Source organism: Dipodomys ordii, unplaced genomic scaffold, assembly GCF_000151885.1.
Source record: "Dipodomys ordii isolate 6190 unplaced genomic scaffold, Dord_2.0 Scaffold51, whole genome shotgun sequence".
Lineage (NCBI taxonomy): Eukaryota > Metazoa > Chordata > Mammalia > Rodentia > Heteromyidae > Dipodomys > Dipodomys ordii.
Window position 1 is genome coordinate 1,070,059 of NW_012267267.1, and position 17,844 is coordinate 1,087,902.

The following is a 17,844-nucleotide window of genomic DNA, read 5'->3' on the forward strand; positions in this document are numbered from 1 at the left end:
AAAGCCAGAGTATATGACTCAAGTGATAGAATGCTATCCTTGATCAAAAAAACTAAGGGTCAGAGCTCAGGCCCTAAGTTCAAGCCTCAGTACTAACACAAAAGAAACCAAAAAGTGATTAATAGAATCACATAGACTTATAGCCAACGTACCCTTAGCCAGGAAGAATGTGGGTTTACTGCTGAACTTCTTGCTTTAAGAGCTCTGTGTGTGGCTTTCAGGTCTCCCCAACTCAACCACGACCCCTCAACATGCTCATAGATTCTCCTGTGTGGCCTGCTCAGGTTTGCAGTGATTTCTGAACCCCAACCTGAATCCCAAATTCTCTCTGGGAATCTCAGATACAGGCTCATCTTTGCCCTGCTGAGCTGAGCTAGCTTTGTAGAGATCCCACATTCCCCTTACCCCCTTAAAAAAATCTTTAAAAAACTATATGTGTGTGTCTATATATATATATATATATATATATATATAGACACACACACACACACACACACACACACATATATACATATATATGGGGATTTTTTTCTCAACCTAGACCCCTTGCAATATAGAATAAGAATGATTTAGGCTCCCAGGCTTGCTCTGGGCCCTGGAGTCTGACCATATCAACATGCAGTAGATAAATAAACAGAGGCACAATGTCTGCACCCCCTTACCCTTGTCTCACGGCTAGTGGCCCCAGAGGGAGGAGCTGGCAAGTGGGAAGCATAACAACTCTCCCAGACACTGCCTTCCTGCCTCCCAGGCTTAGGACGTCCCCTGACCAAAGTACATGGAAAAAAGGATCTGAGCCAGGCATGACCACCTGCCTCTTCTCTCCATCCAGGCTTCACTTTCTGGTGTTTGACACGGAGGAAGTTCACGACGTGCTGCGCATTTGGGACGGGCCTGTGGAGAGCGGGGTGCTGCTGAAAGAGCTGAGCGGCCCCATGCTGCCCAAGGATCTGCACAGCACCTTCAACTCTGTCGTCCTGCAGTTCAGCACGGACTTCTTCACCAGCAAGCAGGGCTTTGCCATTCAGTTCTCAGGTGTGTGAGCCATGAGCCCTGTCAAATGACCTCAGCCTCCCATCCCTGCCTTCCCACCTCCTCTCCATCCATGTGAAGGGTATTTATTGAGCGTCTGCTGTGTATCCGGCTCGTGGTTAGCATTTGCTCAAATATCTGTAACTGAGTTTACTCAGGTGGGGAAAGTGGGTAAATTGAGACACCTTGTACACAAACTGAATATGTGGGCAGAAAAATTCAAGCTTTAGTGATCACCAGAATGCATCAAGGGAGATATTCCAGCAAAGATGGTGTCTAAGCTCAGACCTGAAGGTTGATTAGATGTAAATCAAGCAATGGTCACCCATCGTGTAGAATGGCACCCCTGAGCTGGACTTTGGAGAATCTGCAGATTCTTCGTGGATAGAATGGAGAGAAAAGGGCATTGTAGGTACAAAGAGTAGTGCAGGATCAGCTCAGTGTATCCTCCGAGACCAAAACCCAGGGCATGCCAGGAAGACACAGTGGACAGCACTGTAGGGCCCAGAGCTGTTCCTCCAAGCCATGCACTCTGCCTCTTCACTTAGTCACGGTAAAGACTAGAAGGCAAACATGAGTAATTTAAATTCAATTAATCATGCACCGCAGTCACCAATTATGGAGGAACATGACAAAGAGCTACTGAAAATGAGCAACACTCAACCATCTAAGTCCCAATATTGGGTCATTTTTATGATGGGCCCTGCCACTCGCAGGCACACATCATCTTATCGCCTCTGAAGTGGCTCCTCTCCCTGAACAAGTGACTCTGCCTTGGTTTCTGCCAGGGTTTATTATACAGCAGCTGTCTTTGTTACCATCATTGCCTTACTCCAATGGGGGTGGGGGAGGAGGTTTCCATGGTGATTCTGAACAAGGCCTTGCATGGCACCCATGTCCTGGCTTTGCTCCCCACACCCATACTCCCTCCCAGTTGTTGCAGTGAGGCTGCAGGCTTCAGGTTCTTTTTTGCATCTCTCTTCTTCTCAATGAAGCTGAGCCTTGAGCCTGTGTGGGACAGAGGAGGGGCTCCATTATCAAAATCCTTCACATACTTGGCCCTCAGTCGTCCTGAGTTCTGGATTCCTGGCTCCACCTAAACCCCAGCCTGAAAATATTTGGGGGAAAATATTTCATCTGCACTGAACACAGACAGACCTCTTTTCTTTGTGATTATGCCAAATCAATATAGTGGAACAAATATTTACCTAGCATTTACATTGCATTAGGTGTTACAATCTAGAGATGATTTAAAGCACACAGGAGGTTGTGCATAGGTTATATGTAAATACTATGCCACTTTCTATGAGGGATTGCAGAATGCATCGATTTGGGTATTCTTTGAAGACAGAGGAAGCCAACTGGAACCAATCCCTCCAGAATACTGTGAAACAATCATACTTATTAACTTGTCCACTTAACACATGTGCAAGCTTCCAGTCTAGCATTTCTAGTCTCTTCTCAGAGCCCTTAGGAATATTAATTGGTATTGCAAGAAAAGAAGGCTGGCAGGATCAAGTAATATTGGAAAGGTGCTTAGTCAGCTAGATCTAAAGAAATTATTGCCTATAAGATGTGGCCTATGAGAACACTGGGTATGTTAATGTTGGTATATTCCAAACGTGTCTGGTAGGTCACATTTTCCCAAACAGATTGGTCCATGGATGACTCTTTTGAAGTTGGCTCTAGGGACCAGCATTTCAAGGCACAAACATTGCAAATTGCTGGGATAAGTAATAGAAGGGTCCTTGCAGAAGAAAAGCAGAATGCTGGAGAGATTCTCAGGCACTCTCTGGGGAAAAGAGAATTATAAATAATTAAAACACACATGGATTTTTCTCTGACTGTGACCAGGCAGATGCGGGTAGCTTAAAGCAAAAACAATAACAAAAGACACAAAAAAACAAGTCCACCATGGTATTGACAAATCCCCCAGACACACATAAACACAGATTTTCATTCTCCAGCCTCCCAAGTCCTTGGTGTGGCCATGTGGGACAGCCAGTCCCTGGTACTCTCCCCAGGCTATTCCCTGGTTCAGATCACTTTCTTACACATTGCCCAGCTCTCAGAAGTCCAATTCATCCTTCAAGATTCATCTCAGATGCCACCACCTCCTAATCTTCCCATTTAGGATAAATTGCCAAGGTCTTCCATGTCTTGAGCAGGTAGATCCTTCTCCCAAGTCCTTGCTTTCTCCTCTAAACACACTCCAGGCCTCCCAGATGCCTGAGCATTGCCTGCACTCAGCAGGGGCTCTCTCCTCAGTGAGCCGCCCCGTCACAGGAACATATGAATGGATGGTTTTCCCTAACACCAGAGCTCCCCTGGGCAAGCTGTCCTGAGCATTGCCTCAGCCCCACATGGAGTCCAGTGGTCACAGCTACCAAGCCTGGGCTCCAGGAACGCTGTAACAACCTGGCCTAGTGTTCTGGGCATCACCGAAGTGTGGGAAAGGTCACCTTTCCTGTTGCTGTCATTGGTTAGCAAATACCAGGACTACTCTGGGGAAGGGCGAATGGCTTGCCCCATGTTAACTTTATAGTGTGTGTTTGACAGGGGATTGTGCGGAAATGCCAGAGACGATTAGCTCGGGCTTGGCTTTATTAAGTAAACATGACTGTGTAACATCTAACATCCGGGCTGTAGCACATGGATCCACCCTTTCCCAGGGGGCATTGCCATACAGCTCAAATTCAGGAATATCCAAGAGAGAAAATGAGAATTAAAAAAAGGTGAGCAGAAAGCAAAACAATACCCATCTATGGAGTAGACCCTGGCTACACTCCCCACTATATCATCTCTTAGAAACTATATAAAAACCTGAAGGTACAGACACTGTTATTAATCCGTGCTGCAGATGTGGGCTCTCAGCTTTCTCATACAAGGTCATCTAGTTAATAAGTAGTAAAGCCTGGATCAAAACCCGCATGTCTGATTCCCAGACCCAGCTCTTAATCATTGCACCAGCTTGCTTCCCGTATAAATAATCCTTCCACATACACATAGAACACGGAGCTCCTACTCTTGTAAGGAATCATTTCCATTTGTACAGTGCACTATGAAGCTAGAGGTATAAGCTAAGTGTGTTTCTAATTGGGAAGGAAGGAAAATTGATTCTTCTTTGGCTTTATACATAAATTCCAAGAGTGTCAAATGCTGATGATTCGTTCATTCATTCATTTGTTCAGCAAATATTTACTGAGCTCTATTGTGTGCTTGAGTGCTGCTCTAAGCCCTGGGGATGGAGCTGGGAGTAAAACAGCCAAGATTTCTGTTCTCATAGAAAACCAAGCAATGTACAAGAAAGAGGCTAACAAATTAGCAAGATTACTACAGATTGCACTGTGAAGAGAAGCAGGCAGGGTAATCTGATGAGATTTATGAGAAGGGGTTAAGGGATGAGTCCAGAAGAAGGTCATCCAGGGGACCTGTCTCAGCAGGTGATACTGGGTTGAAAATTGAATGTCAGGTAGGTATAAAGGTCCTGTGGGAAGGAAGAAAGAGAGAACTGAGCCTGTAGTGCTGGAAGACAAATTTACAAGTGTTGTTGGAGTATAATGATAGTGCATGTTGATAGTGTTAATGAATGATGCTGGATAAAAACAAGAAATAGGTTATCAAAGCATGATCTCAAAAGAAGAGCATCTGAGATATATATATAGAGAGAGAGAGAGAGAGAGAGAACACACACACACACACACACACACACATATATATATATATATATATATATACATATAACAAACACAGACACATATATACACACACATACTAGAGTTACTGTCAAAGATTAGATGGACCAGGCACAAGTGCCTCATGCCTGTAATCCTAACTACTCAGGAGGCTGAGATCTGAGGATGGTGGTTCAAAGCCAGTCCAAGCAGGAAAAGTCTATGAGACTCTTACCTCCAATTAACCAGAAAACTAAAGCCTGAAGAGGAGATATGGAACAGGAGGTGGAGTGCCAAAAGTTGAGCAAAAAAAAAAAGCCACTAAGAGCACAAAGCCCTAAGTTCAAGTATTGGTACTGACCCAAAACAAACAAAAAGACTAGATGGTCCCCTGGGGTTTGTGAGCCATATGGTCTCTGTTGTAACAACTGGTTTCTGCTGCATGAGCATGAAGACAGCCACAGACAACATGTAAACAAATGAGTGGGCCCATTTGCCAATAAAGCTTTATTTATAGAAGCAAACATACAGTCAGACTTGGGTGTGAGCCAATGTCTATCATGAACTATCTTGGGCGTAATTGAGGATAAGGATTAGTGAGACACTTTAACTCCGGACTTGCCCACACAGCCCTTGATCTTACCATTAGTAAGGTCTTCTCCATCCAAGTCCTCCTGTAGCAAGCAAGGTGGTGCCTTTCCCCCTGGAGGTCTGAAGGGCATAGCATGCGCAAAATCTCTCGGAGGCTGTGTATTCTTGCTTACAAGCTAATGTGACCTTCACGATCTGTGTCATGTACAGATGATTTCAATTGAAACGTGATTATTCCCAAATTTTCAGAGGAAAATCTGACCCTGTAAGCAACTGAGCTTGATTTATTCCTTGGTCTCCAGGACCTCCTGCCCCTGGGGTCTGCCAACCCTGGTGGCAGTATGCAGGAGAGGCCCTGCTGTGGGCTCCGAGCTCCTGTGATTGCAATGGGTATTATTACCCTGACCCCTGTCCCCTGCCTCAGAATTCTGTCCCTGAACTTTCTTAGGCCATCTCCTCTCAAGCTGCCTTTGTCCATTCAGTGTTTTATTTGTCTATTCCTCCCTTTGGCTGTTCATTTGGGGTTTTATTTATTGCTTTGTGGGGGGGGGGGTGGCATTAGAGATTGAACCTTCCTTGCTAAGACCTCTATCCCCTTCTCCACAGTTGTTTTGCCTTTGCTTTTTATTTTATTAGATACATTCCTCCTGTGCTTCGGGCCCAAGGCCAGCCTTGGACAATGACTTACCTTTCTCACTGCCAAAGTATCTGGGATTACAGATGTGAATGGAGTCTTACTATCTTTTTTTACTGGGCTAGCCATGGAACTGTGATCTTCCCAATCACTACTCCTGAGTAGTTGGAATTACAAGCTAAAGCCTCAGTACTTGCTTATAAAACACATGCTCTGTTTTAGACTCGGTTAGGTTCTAGACCACAAACACTTCCTAAATTCCCAAGATTTTTTATCTCTTTACTAACATTGGTTTTGAACTCTGCTCTACCACTGTTACAAATAATCTGACTTTTCTTTGAACGTGATGTTGTGTCTAAAGAGTTTCTTGGGTTGTCTGCCTGCAAGACAGAACGTGGTCTCAGCCAAGTTCAACTCCCTGCAGATTCATAACCACTGCTCAGCAACCTCTGGAAACACAAACTCCCATTCATTTGGAATTAAACCCTTCTGATGAAATATTTAGACTTCCTTTCTTTTTCATCCCTCCTACTGAAAGTGTTAGTTACATTATATAGAACTGACTGTGCAACAATGTGGTGTAACTAAACTGAACTCGGCTCCATCATAACAGTGCAATCGTGCTTCATTCACTGTGTTGTCTCATGACAGGTGATTGCTAGGCACCAGATGGCCCAGGTAGAACAGTGTGAGGGATGTGAGCATGAATGTCTGGTGTGTGGTGCAAGCAGGGACAATAATGCTGGTGAAAATGGTGAGGATGTAATGGTGGTCACAGCCATGGCCTTGGTGGTGGTCAGCAAGGGGGATGAGCTCCTTGTTGACAAGGAGACACAGAGGCAGCCCCAGTCCTTCTGTTTTCTTGTGCCAGTGTCCACAGCAACATCCTGCAATGACCCTGGGGTTCCACAGAATGGGAGCCGGAGTGGCAACAGTTGGGAAGCCGGTGACTCCACGGTGTTCCAGTGTGATCCTGGCTACGCACTGCAGGGCAGCGCCGAGATCAGCTGTGTGAAGATCGAAAACAGATTCTTCTGGCAGCCCAGCCCGCCCACATGCATCGGTGAGAAATGGAATAGCCAGAAGTTGCAGAAAAACACAAATTTACCCTGTTATGTATGCAACACATACACACATAACCAGTGCTTCATTTGTTAAAGTGGTCTTCAAGCCAGACAATCTGTCCCTTTCTCTTTGTCTAGGTTTCGAGGAGTCTGATGGATTACCTTGAGTAGTAGGGTCAACAGGTTCCAAAATGGTCATCAGGACATCCCTGGAAGGGCACTGACAGATTCCTGCAAAGGAAAAGATAACTCATTCTTCCTCTTCTCAAGGGAATTTGGGTTTCATGAGATCTGTCTTCAGACTTTAAACTTCACCATAGGACAAATGAAAAAAAAAAATAGAGACTCTGAAACTTGTTCCAGATGCTGTAGCTTGTCGGGCAGGGCCCCTAGTTCCTGCCCTATAACTACCTGGGAGGGAGAGGAGGAAAGAGCTTGAAAGTAGGGGACAGGGAAGAGGAGAAAGAGCTAGAAGCAAACATCACAGGTGCTTTCCTTCCATGCTCAGGTGAAGAGATGGATGCTTCTATCTCTCGAGTTAATGATGGGTGTTGGAAGAGAAGAGAATGAGCAGCCACAAGGCCTGTCCATGTGCCTGCCAGCCCCACACTTCCCCACCAGGAAGTGATGTTCACTTCGATCACCTCATTTAGCTTTTTCCCCCGTAGCGCTGAATTTAGCATCACTCCCTCGTCTATATGGCGGAAACTGAAATAGATAAATTTGGATATTTTGCCCCAAATGGCAGAGCTAGGATTCAGCAGAGCCAAGATTCACACCCACACCAGCCTGAATGCAAAGCGCCTGGCTTTTCCACCTCCTGTGCCGAACCCCCTTGCTGCAGGTGGGCTCAAGAACTTCCAGAGACCTCCCCCAGCTGTGCACACCCGAGATGGCTCTTTGCCTCTTTCCATGCAAACTGCGAGGGCGGTGCCATCCAGATGTTGAAGATGGGCCTTGGCCTGTCATGACTCCTAAGTCCTCACACTGAAAGCAAGACACGGAGCCCCATCCTTTGGTGGGAATTGGCTGACCTGGGTGTATGAGGCAGAGCATAGCCAAGGGTCCAGGACACTTCCTCACTGTGAGGGTAAATACATTCCCTTATAGCATTTTGAATGACAACACACCTAGCCCTCATCCCAAGAAATACTGATTTTTCTCCTTTTCTTCCTTCCCCCATTTGATTCTGATTTCAATGAGGTGTGGGGCAGGCTGCTCACTTCCCTTCCCTGAGCCAGAATTCCAGGTGATGGAGGGAATTCCAGTAAAGCCTTTTCCAGGTTCACCATGCATCAGGCTAGGGGTCTTGCGCCTTATCGTACAGAAAAGCAGACGGTGAGGCGAGCCCATCCAGGAGTAGGAGGGCTGCATGGCGCTAGTTGAGAGGTGTAAATGTGTAGCGAACAGGGCAGCAAGGTTAATTCAGCTTCCACCGCTCGCGCTACATGCATCTTAGGGAAGTGTTCCTCAGGCAACAGAATAAATGTCTTTGCCTCCTCTCACAAACAGACTGGAAATCTCAGTGACAAGTCCCTAATGTCCAGCTTGCTGGCAGTCTGCCACAGCAGGGGCTAGTTGGCCTTGATGGCCTTCATTATAGGAAGGGAAATAAAGAAAGAAAGCAAACCTTTATTGAGCATCATCCCCTAGTATGTGCTAAGCTAAGAATGAGAACTCAAGAGCTCAAGCTCTGGGTTCCACTCCAGATTCCTCACAACCAGACAGCTGTGTGGCCTTATGTATATTACTTCACCTCCCTGGGCCTTCATTTCCTTATCTGTAAAACAGTACCAATCTCATAGGGTTGTTTTTGAGTATTAAACAAGGTATTATTTCATAAAACACTCAGAAACATGACTGTTTCCTGATACACACTGTATGTTAGAAGCTGTTGTTATCATTGTTCTTTTATTCCAGTGATGCGAAAGTACAGGCTCCAAGATGGAAGAGAGCTTGCCCAAAGTGACACAGCTTTGTGTGTGTGTGTGTGTGTGTGTGTGTGTGTGTGTAAGGATTTGAACCCAGGAATGTGTGGCTTCCAAATCCATGTTCTTTTCACAACTCTTGCCCCTCTGTAGTCCCTGCCCATTTCTTGGCCATCTGGAGTGATTGGCAGCTGGTGTTCATCCCATCTGAGCAGAAAGGTTTAAGGAGCTCACTCATACCCCTCATCAGTCTCTGAATGTCAGGAAATCCTGTTAGCAATGCAGCCCCTTTTCAGGACCTCAGTCACAGCCATCCAAGGGAGAGGAAGCCCAGACAGGGTCCAAAGAGGAAGCAGATGCCTGAATATCTCACACCAGGGACCATGTAGTACAGCACTATGTCAGGGCATGGCCCAGCAGAAGAGTAGTGGACAGTTTGAGAAGCAAAGGTTCATCCCAGCTGTAGCAATCTTGAGGGAAAAACCCCTGGAATGACTAGCAAAGGGAGGTGGAGACTGTAACCCATGCCCAGAATGGAGGCTTCATGAAGCTCCCTGGAGAAGATTCCAGGCACCTCTGATGGGACACAGGTTCCCAGCTCTCCCTGGCCACATCAGACTTATTTCTAGGAGCCAGCCTACTCTCTGGGAATGGACCTCACAGTGTAGCTTTGTGGTCCTGACCATCCAGGCATCTGTCTGTCCTATGCTCTAATGAGGACTCAGTGGGGTCAAGGAGCCCTGGCCCTGCCTGACCCTCACTCTGGGACACTGCTGGGTCCTCATTCAGGAATGCTTAGAGATGACTCTACACTCTCCAGAGCTGGAAGGAGACCGGATTTACAGCCAGATAGTGTGGGCTTGATTCTCAGAGTAGAAGGCCAAGTTATTTCACTTCAGTGGGCCTCAGTTTCCCCCTTTATAATCCAGGAGAATAATCCACAGCTCATTGGTTTGTCGATGAGATGGCAGATCCAAACGATAATGTGTTACACCTGACATGTGACAGGCACTTTCTTAACTGTTTCTGTACTCACTGTGGGCCCTTCAGGGCTAAGCTTCTACATGCTGGGTTTGTGTGGCCTACCCTGACCTTTTTAGAGACCTTGTTGTGGCTGACCCAACCCTTTAAGCCTGTTTTGAGCAAAAGCCACAGTATGTAGCCATCAAGCTCAGCATGGCAATAAGCAAGTGATTGCCCTTTACTTTGGTGCATAGACACACACCCTTTGGCTCTCACCTCACTACCACCCTGTCCAGCTCGCTGGCCCTCTGGTGGGCCCACAGTTTTCTAACTCCACTGCCAACCTCAGTGGTGCGCTGTGATTTCCAGATGGAGCCCTATGTGAAGTCTTGGCCATCTTTTCCTGCTCACAATCCTACACACTTCCTAGCACCCTGTCTGTTCAACCTCCCACCACATTACAGCAGCTCCTCCAGCTAGTTAGGGTCTGAGGAGGCTCCAGCAGCCCCCAGACATAAGTAGCTTTCTGAGTCACCAGTCACCTTGCCCCTACCCACTTGCCTGTCCTCCCCAGGAGAGGGCCACCACCAAGGACTCACTGGGGATTGTCACATCTCCATTCTGCTGAGGTGTGAACTCAGCCTTGGATTGAGTCTTTGAAAGTAGGAGGGGATCTGAGCTCCAGGCAGATGCCAAAAGCACTGGCAGTGGAGAAGGCCAGACACACTAGGCAGGCAAGCAGCCTGTTCTCTGCATCTGGCTACATCCATAAGCGGGACTTTTGGTAAATGCCCATAAGACTCACCTAGAACCTGGACATAAGGCAGCAGTGGGAAGTCTATGTCTGAAAGATTTGGTGGTGCCATGCTCTAGGCCAAATGCTGTAACAAGTCTCTCCAGTACTTCTACATCCACCCCACAGAGAGAATACAATCTCTTTTCACCATAGAGAAAAAGACATAGAGTGCTTAGGTAATATCCCTAAGGTCACACAACCTAGAAGTGACAGAGCTAGCTAGCTAGGATTTTTTGGTGGGTTTTTTTTGGGGGGGAGGAGCAGGTGCAGTTTAAAATAATAACTTACTGGGGTAAAATGCACATCACATAAAGTTGCTAATTTTAAAGTAAAAACAGTTCAGTGGCATTTGGTAAATTCTCAAATATATCACCACCCTACTTCCAGAACATTTCCATCACCCCCAAGTAATGCTGTATCTTCCCTCCCTCCCCTAGGCCTGTCAGTTTCAGCCCCTTTCTAGTACCTATGAAAGGTAAGAGGGACCACCTTACCCTCCCCTTCCTCTCTCCTCAGCTCCATGTGGGGGAGACCTGACAGGACCATCCGGAGTCATCTTGTCACCAAATTACCCAGAGCCCTACCCACCAGGCAAGGAATGTGACTGGAAAGTGACTGTGTCTGCAGACTACGTCATCGCCCTGGTATTTAACATGTATGTACCTTTCCCTGGGTGGGAGATGGAGGGGTCAGAGCAGCCAAGGGGTGGAGGACTTGGGTGCCCAGGTGAGTATATGCAGGTCTGGGGGAAGAGTTCTCAGTTCCCTGGGAGATGAACAACTTGAAAAGGAGATAGACAGACAGGTGGAAAGCAGCCCTCCCTGCCCATCTCCTCCTTGCCAAACACCAGTGTTTTTGAACACATCATCTTCTGTAATTCTTGTAATAATTTATAAAGTAGCTGTTATCATTCGTTTGTTATCTTGGAAGGTACTGAGACTGAGAAAGGAGGCCATTGCTGGAACCCCTTGTCCTCCCCTCCTGCACTCCCCAGTGTCCTGTCCTCCATCTTCCTCCCTGAACCGTGACCTGGCTCAGGTCCCCCACATCCCCTTCACTTCGCTGCTGCACTCTTTCTTCCATCATACCCAGCAAGGCTTCAGAAGACCAGCCCCAGCATCTCTTATTTCTCTCCCTCAGCCACTAGAATCCGGCTTCTACCTCTGTGGGTCTACTGGAAACTTCTCTGATTAAAAGACACTGGTAAACTTCCGGTGTTGAACAACATTTCCCTGTCTTGACCATGCCCATTGTTTTTATGCTGGGTTTTTTCTCTCCCCTGCCCCTGTGGCTTTTGAGAAGTTCTCCCCAGTTTCTCTGTTCTTTTCTGTGACTTCCTGTCCATCTTTCCTTACCCATCTTCCCTTGCCAGGCTTTGCTCTGGTCCCCTCTTCTCATCTTCCCCCCGCCCCTTCCAGGACATTACATAACTCACAGCATGCATGATACTGTATGCCCATGGCCTGAAAGTGGAAGGTACCCTTCGGTCACACCTGAGCTGCAGGTCTGGTGGTGCAGGTACCACAGATGGGGCGTGTAGAGAGCCAAGGCTGGCCTGCTGTTCCGCCCCCCCCCCCGCCGCCACCCCCCCACTCCCCAGGAGCTCTATTCTGAACCCAAGGAGTGGCACTGTTTTCCCTCCTCATTACTTCCTGCTGCCCTCAGCTTCCTGTGCATCTCCCTCTTCTTCCCTCTTCCCAGCTTCTGGCTTTGAGCCCCTACTATTTGCCTTTTCTCCCACAATAACTGCCCTAAGCTCCATGCCAGTCCCTCTGTCCTATTTTGCCTTCCATACCATTCTCATATGTAGCTAGCTTTCAGAGGGACCCTGTCTCTCAAAAATGCTGAAATAACCACCCCCATGTTCCATTCAAATATCCTCTAACAATAGCATCCAGCAATTTAGAAAAATACATATATTCCACAGATTATTAATATGAGCAACAACATGGATACATTTTCAAAATATTTTACAGTAGCATGAAAGAAGCCAGATATTAAAAAAAAAAAAGTACACAGAACTTCTGTGAAGTTTTAACATTCGCATAATTACTCCATGGTAAAGACAACTGATCAATAGCAGCTTCTGGAAGTGGGTAACATGGACCAGGAAGGGGGAAGGGGAACAGGGAATTTTCTGAGTGGTAGAGATGTTCTAGGTCTTGGTTTTACATTCCAGTTTAAAAGCAAAGAAACAAATCTCTACTTTTAAAAAATATTTGGCTACTCTGACTTGTCTATAAATAAGTCTGAACTTTAGAGTTGATTCCCAACGATCTGGTCTTTGCCCTCTTCTCCGGGCAGCCCTCCCCGTCTTATGCCATGAGCTCTGGCTAGATGGGAACTCCTGGCATTTTCCAGGGTCCCATGGACTCTGCTGTGCCCTATGACCTTTCTGCTGTTTCTACCTTCCAGTGCCTTCCTTTTTCCTCCTTGTTCCACTACCCAAGGGACTTCTCGTCTCTCAGGATGAGTTCAAGCTAGTCCTCCACGAAAACTTGAAAGTCACACTCCCCAAGGCACAGTGTTCCTGCTCTGTGTCACAGAAACCTTCTGTTCTACTCTGTGGTCTGTCCATAATTTCCTATGGCACCATCACCTTCTGGAAGGCAGGGCTGGTATCTGACATGTCCCCCACCATGGTGTTGGGCACCATAGTGCCTAGCATCTTTCAGGGGAGTCAGATAGAACCAGATGAGTAAGGAAATAGGAACTTTATCTCCAGAACACTTCCCTGGACACTTTGGAAAGAGCAGGTGGGAGGAGGCTGAAGTTTAGCAAGAAGACCAGCTCTCCCAGCAGTGTAGGGTGACTCTGCAGCCAACACACATGAGATGAGACAGTGCTGGGGGGCGGGGGAGGGGGAAGGTGCACATCTGTCTCCCAAACCCCCACACTATCTCCCCGCTGTCCTTATCCCTTTGTCCTAGACATGCAATACCCCCTCTCTCCACCATATGCCTTAGATAAGGAGTAGAAGGACCATTTTATTCTCATTTCAGCCAAATAGAGTATCAGAGCATTCAGTCCATGGCTGGACCTGAATGAATTTGCATCAGAAACCTGTTTTCTGCCAATTCGTTTACTTTTCTATTATTTTCATCAGTGCACACTTGATTGGTATCAATTGCCTTTGTTGGATATATGCTTAAGAGCAGAATTGCCGCCTCAGAGAGCAGGCTCATGTCCAGAGTGAGCAGATGCAGTAAAAAGGGTTCCAAAGTGGGCGAGCCAGTTTACATGCCCACCAGCGGGGCACAAGGACCCCAAGGGCTCCACCTTCTTGCCAGAGCTTTGCCTTTTCCACCATGTTCACTCTAGTGAATTTATCCAGTGGGATAAATTATATTCATGAACTCTAATATTCAATTTGCTAAACTAAGATTGTTTTTAGGATGGAGTTAACACACACACACACATACACACACACACACACACACACACACACACACACACCAAGGTCAAGCTAGTTGAGAAAGAGGCAGAGAGGAAGTCAGAGAGAACTGGTGTGCAGAGTGAGGTAGTGGCAGATCCTAGAAGAACCAGGCAACTGGCTTGGAACGGAGGGGTGAAGTTGGGGTCCTTTGTGGATCCTGGCCATTTCCTACCTGGGGATGGATTCCCAGGCAGCTCACTCCTCTTAGAAAAGGAGATGCAAATGAGCATGAGATGAAACACTGAAGGCAGGAAAAACGCTTGGGCTCTGGACCTGACTTGGATGGGCCCTTGGTGCCTGGAGTTAGCAGCTTATTTTACCTTCTATGTAAGAAAGACATGAGGTTTTCAGCCCCAGATGTTGGGACAGCAATTCTGAAATCTGCTTTCTCTACCCCCAATCCACTTTTATAGCTTCTTTGCCTGACTGAAGGAAAGATAAAACCACCTAATTCTTTAGGGGTTGGGTACCAATGGGATAGTGGGATTCTCCCGGAGAGGCCCCATCCTTGGAATGAGCCTAAGACCCCAGCACAAGCCTTTGACCTCTGTTGGGTATGGGTGGGGTGTTTTTGTTCCCCAGCTTTAACTTGGAGCCTGGCTATGACTTCCTCCATATCTACGATGGACGAGACTCTCTCAGCCCGCTCATAGGAAGTTTTTATGGCTCCCAGCTCCCAGCCCGCATTGAAAGCAGCAGCAACAGCCTCTTCCTTGCATTCCGCAGCGATGCGTCTGTGAGCAACGCTGGCTTCGTCATCGACTACACAGGTAAGGTTCAACGGCCATAGATTCCCATGGACAGGGCAAGCCACGTCCGACAGCGGGAAGAAGCTGGGACCAGCCCAGAGGAAGCCTGCACCAACCCTAGCACTGCTTCCCATTCAGGACCTGGCTTCCCACAGCTCTCAGATGGCTTTTTCTTTCACACTTATATGCCCCAGGACCAAGGTAGACAGGGGATAGAATTCTTTTTTGTACCCACCTCTTCTTCCATCATTGCTCCTCTTTTTTTTTTAATACTGGTCTTGGGGCTTGAACTCAGGACCTTGTACTCTTAGCTTTCTTGCTCATGGCTGGTGTTCTACCACTTGAGTCACACCTCAGCCTGACATTTTGCTGGTTAATTGGAGATGGAGTCTTTCAGGTCTTTTCTGTCAGGGCTGGTTTTGAATTACAAGCCATCAGGTCTCAGCCTCTTGAGTCGCTAAGATTACAGCCATTGGTGCCCAGCTTCAACCATTTCTTAAAGACGCTAAATAGTTTAGATTTTCTTATCACAGTGACTCAATTCTGCCAGTGAAGCACTAAAGCAGCCACAGATAACAAGTAAATGAATGAGCATGGCCAGATGCCAGTAAAAACTCACAGAAACAAATGAGTTGTGATCCCTGCCTTGGCCAAGTGCAGATTGTCAGCTTCATTGCATTGGAAGTTCATGTTTGCTCCTTGGCAGTTCTGTGACCTTGGGCAGGTTACTCAACCTCCAAAGCCTCCAGTTCTTCATCTGCAAAATGATACTCGAAGTCCTGCCTCATAGAAATATGGCAAAGATCAATGTGCCTACGCACTGGCGTCCTTGGTATGCTGCCTGGCATATAGCAAGCTTTCGGTGATATTCAGACATTATTAATAATAGTGAGAGTTCCAGGCTCCCCAGCACTCTACCTTCTTCTACTCTATTATTCTCTCTCTGACCTTTTCTTCTTCCTTCATTATCACAGACCCCATTATCCAAATCTGTGCTCCCTTTCTTGCTTGATTTGTGAGCTTGGCAAGTCATTATCTCCCAGACCATCAACGACAAAATGGGGGCAATAAAAATTATGGCACAGAAGGTTAAGATTCAGATATTTTTTACATACTTACTTTATAGATGTGTGCATATATATGTATGTATATATATGTATGAGAGAGATTAGTATAATACACAGCATGTACTAAATAGATAGGTTAGAGATGATAGATTCTTGTTATTGGGGCTATAATGTAAGTTCAAAGGCCCCTTCAGCCTGAGTATACATATGAGCTCACATTACCAATTAAAATTGGCTCATGCTTCCCACTTGCATAATGGAGGGCTTCAGCCACCTTTTAAAATGTCCCTTAATTAAAGATTCCTGGCAACCCCTGGGAATATCTGCTGTGAGTTCACAAATAATGCTAATCATGATAATAGCTTAGTTGGTGTTTACCAGCTGCCAGTGCTGTCCTACACATCTCCTATCTATCCACTCATTGAGCCCCTTAGAGCTGTCTTGTTTGTCGAGGATGGTTTTAGAAGATATTTGCTATACAGAATACAAGCTGAATTGGGTGCCATTAGCTCATGCCTATAATCCTAGCTATTTAGGAGGCTGAGATTTGAGGATCACGGTTCAGAGCCAACCTGGGCAGAAAAGTCTGTGAGACTCTTATCTCCAGTTAACCGCCAGAAAACCAGAAGTGGAGCTGTGGCTCAAAGTGGTAGAGCAAAAACAGCTCAGAGACAATGTTAGAGTTCAAGCCCCATGACCAACGCCCCCCCCCAAAAAAAATACAGAATGTTTTATCTGTAGTCTTCTTGCCTGTAGTCTTCATGGTGCTGGTCTGAGGAATGGATATTTTGCTATTCTCTCTTCCTCCAAGCATCTGCCAAGCAGACAGCTTACCCAACCTGTTCTCTATATACCAATATATCAGGATACACAGAGTCAGACATTCTGAGATCTCTTCTGGAGGTAGATCCAGCCTGGGACCTCCATTGCTTCACCCACCACCAACTCCACTCCGCATCCTCACAATCATTTTCTGTATTCCTTTCTGTTCTCTTTATTCCTAATATCATTCATTCCCTTAGTTTCTCTGACCCCAGTCCTCCCATTGCATAAATCTTGACAAGCTTCCGCTCTTGTTAGCCCCACGCCCAAATGGCCAAGGAAGTGAGAAGACATTGCACAAGTGTGGCACTTAAAACCACTACAGTTGATTATCCTTGAACCCCAGCCAAATCCCAGCAACCATTGAGCTGCCTGACATGTCCCAGCTGGGTTCTTCTCCTTGGTAGACTCCAATATTTCACCATCAGTCTTGTCTTTATAGGCTGACTTTATCTCACTTCCTTATCAACACTAAGCTACTGGGCAGAAACCCCCTCAGCTTTCTTCCCAGTCACTTGTTCAGGGCCACCTGACTGTGAACCTCCCAGGTCTTCTCAGCTGAAATGCATGGGCTGAGGACCATACCTCCAAGCCCTCTTTCCCTCTTTCCTACCTTCAGTGATTCAAGCTGTTATCTAGAGGTTTCATCAAAACCCAATCCAGGGAATAAGATCTTCCCAGCTGCTCTCTGTACCAGCCAAGTCTCTACGAGAAGACCAGTGACTTACGAGCAGGAAGGAGTAGGACAGCCTTCCTCATTAGGTCTGTGATGCAAGTACCAAGATAAATGGGTGGGTTTTAGTGGCAGAGCTGCCTTGCCTGCCTGTCTTCCCAGACCCCAGACCCACTCATATTAGGCACCCTCAGCTCTCTCCCTGGGCCTCTGGTCTGGTAGCTCATGTGGTAGCATCCAGGGACCTCTACCTTCTCTCATGGATTTTCCTTACTCCTGGATTCCTGCAATGGGTCTACACTGCTCTCAAATCCCAGAGCCCTGAAGATCTTCTATCGTGTTCAGTATATTATATAGTATCTCTGTCATTGTTAACAATTAGGCCTAAGACAAACTACCTGACTTCTCTGTGCAC

General features: G+C 46.7%; 1 protein-coding gene across 1 annotated transcript in view; it reads left to right on the forward strand.

Moving 5' to 3' along the window:
• Csmd2 (CUB and Sushi multiple domains 2) overlaps positions 1-17,844 on the forward strand; it is a 522,404-nt gene that overhangs the window by 405,691 nt on the left and 98,869 nt on the right. Inside the window, exons 26-29 of the mRNA XM_013020489.1 lie at positions 833-1,035; positions 6,803-6,994; positions 11,199-11,337; positions 14,701-14,888. Of these exons, the coding sequence (XP_012875943.1) occupies positions 833-1,035; positions 6,803-6,994; positions 11,199-11,337; positions 14,701-14,888 (722 nt within the window). The remainder of the gene's footprint in view (positions 1-832; positions 1,036-6,802; positions 6,995-11,198; positions 11,338-14,700; positions 14,889-17,844) is intronic.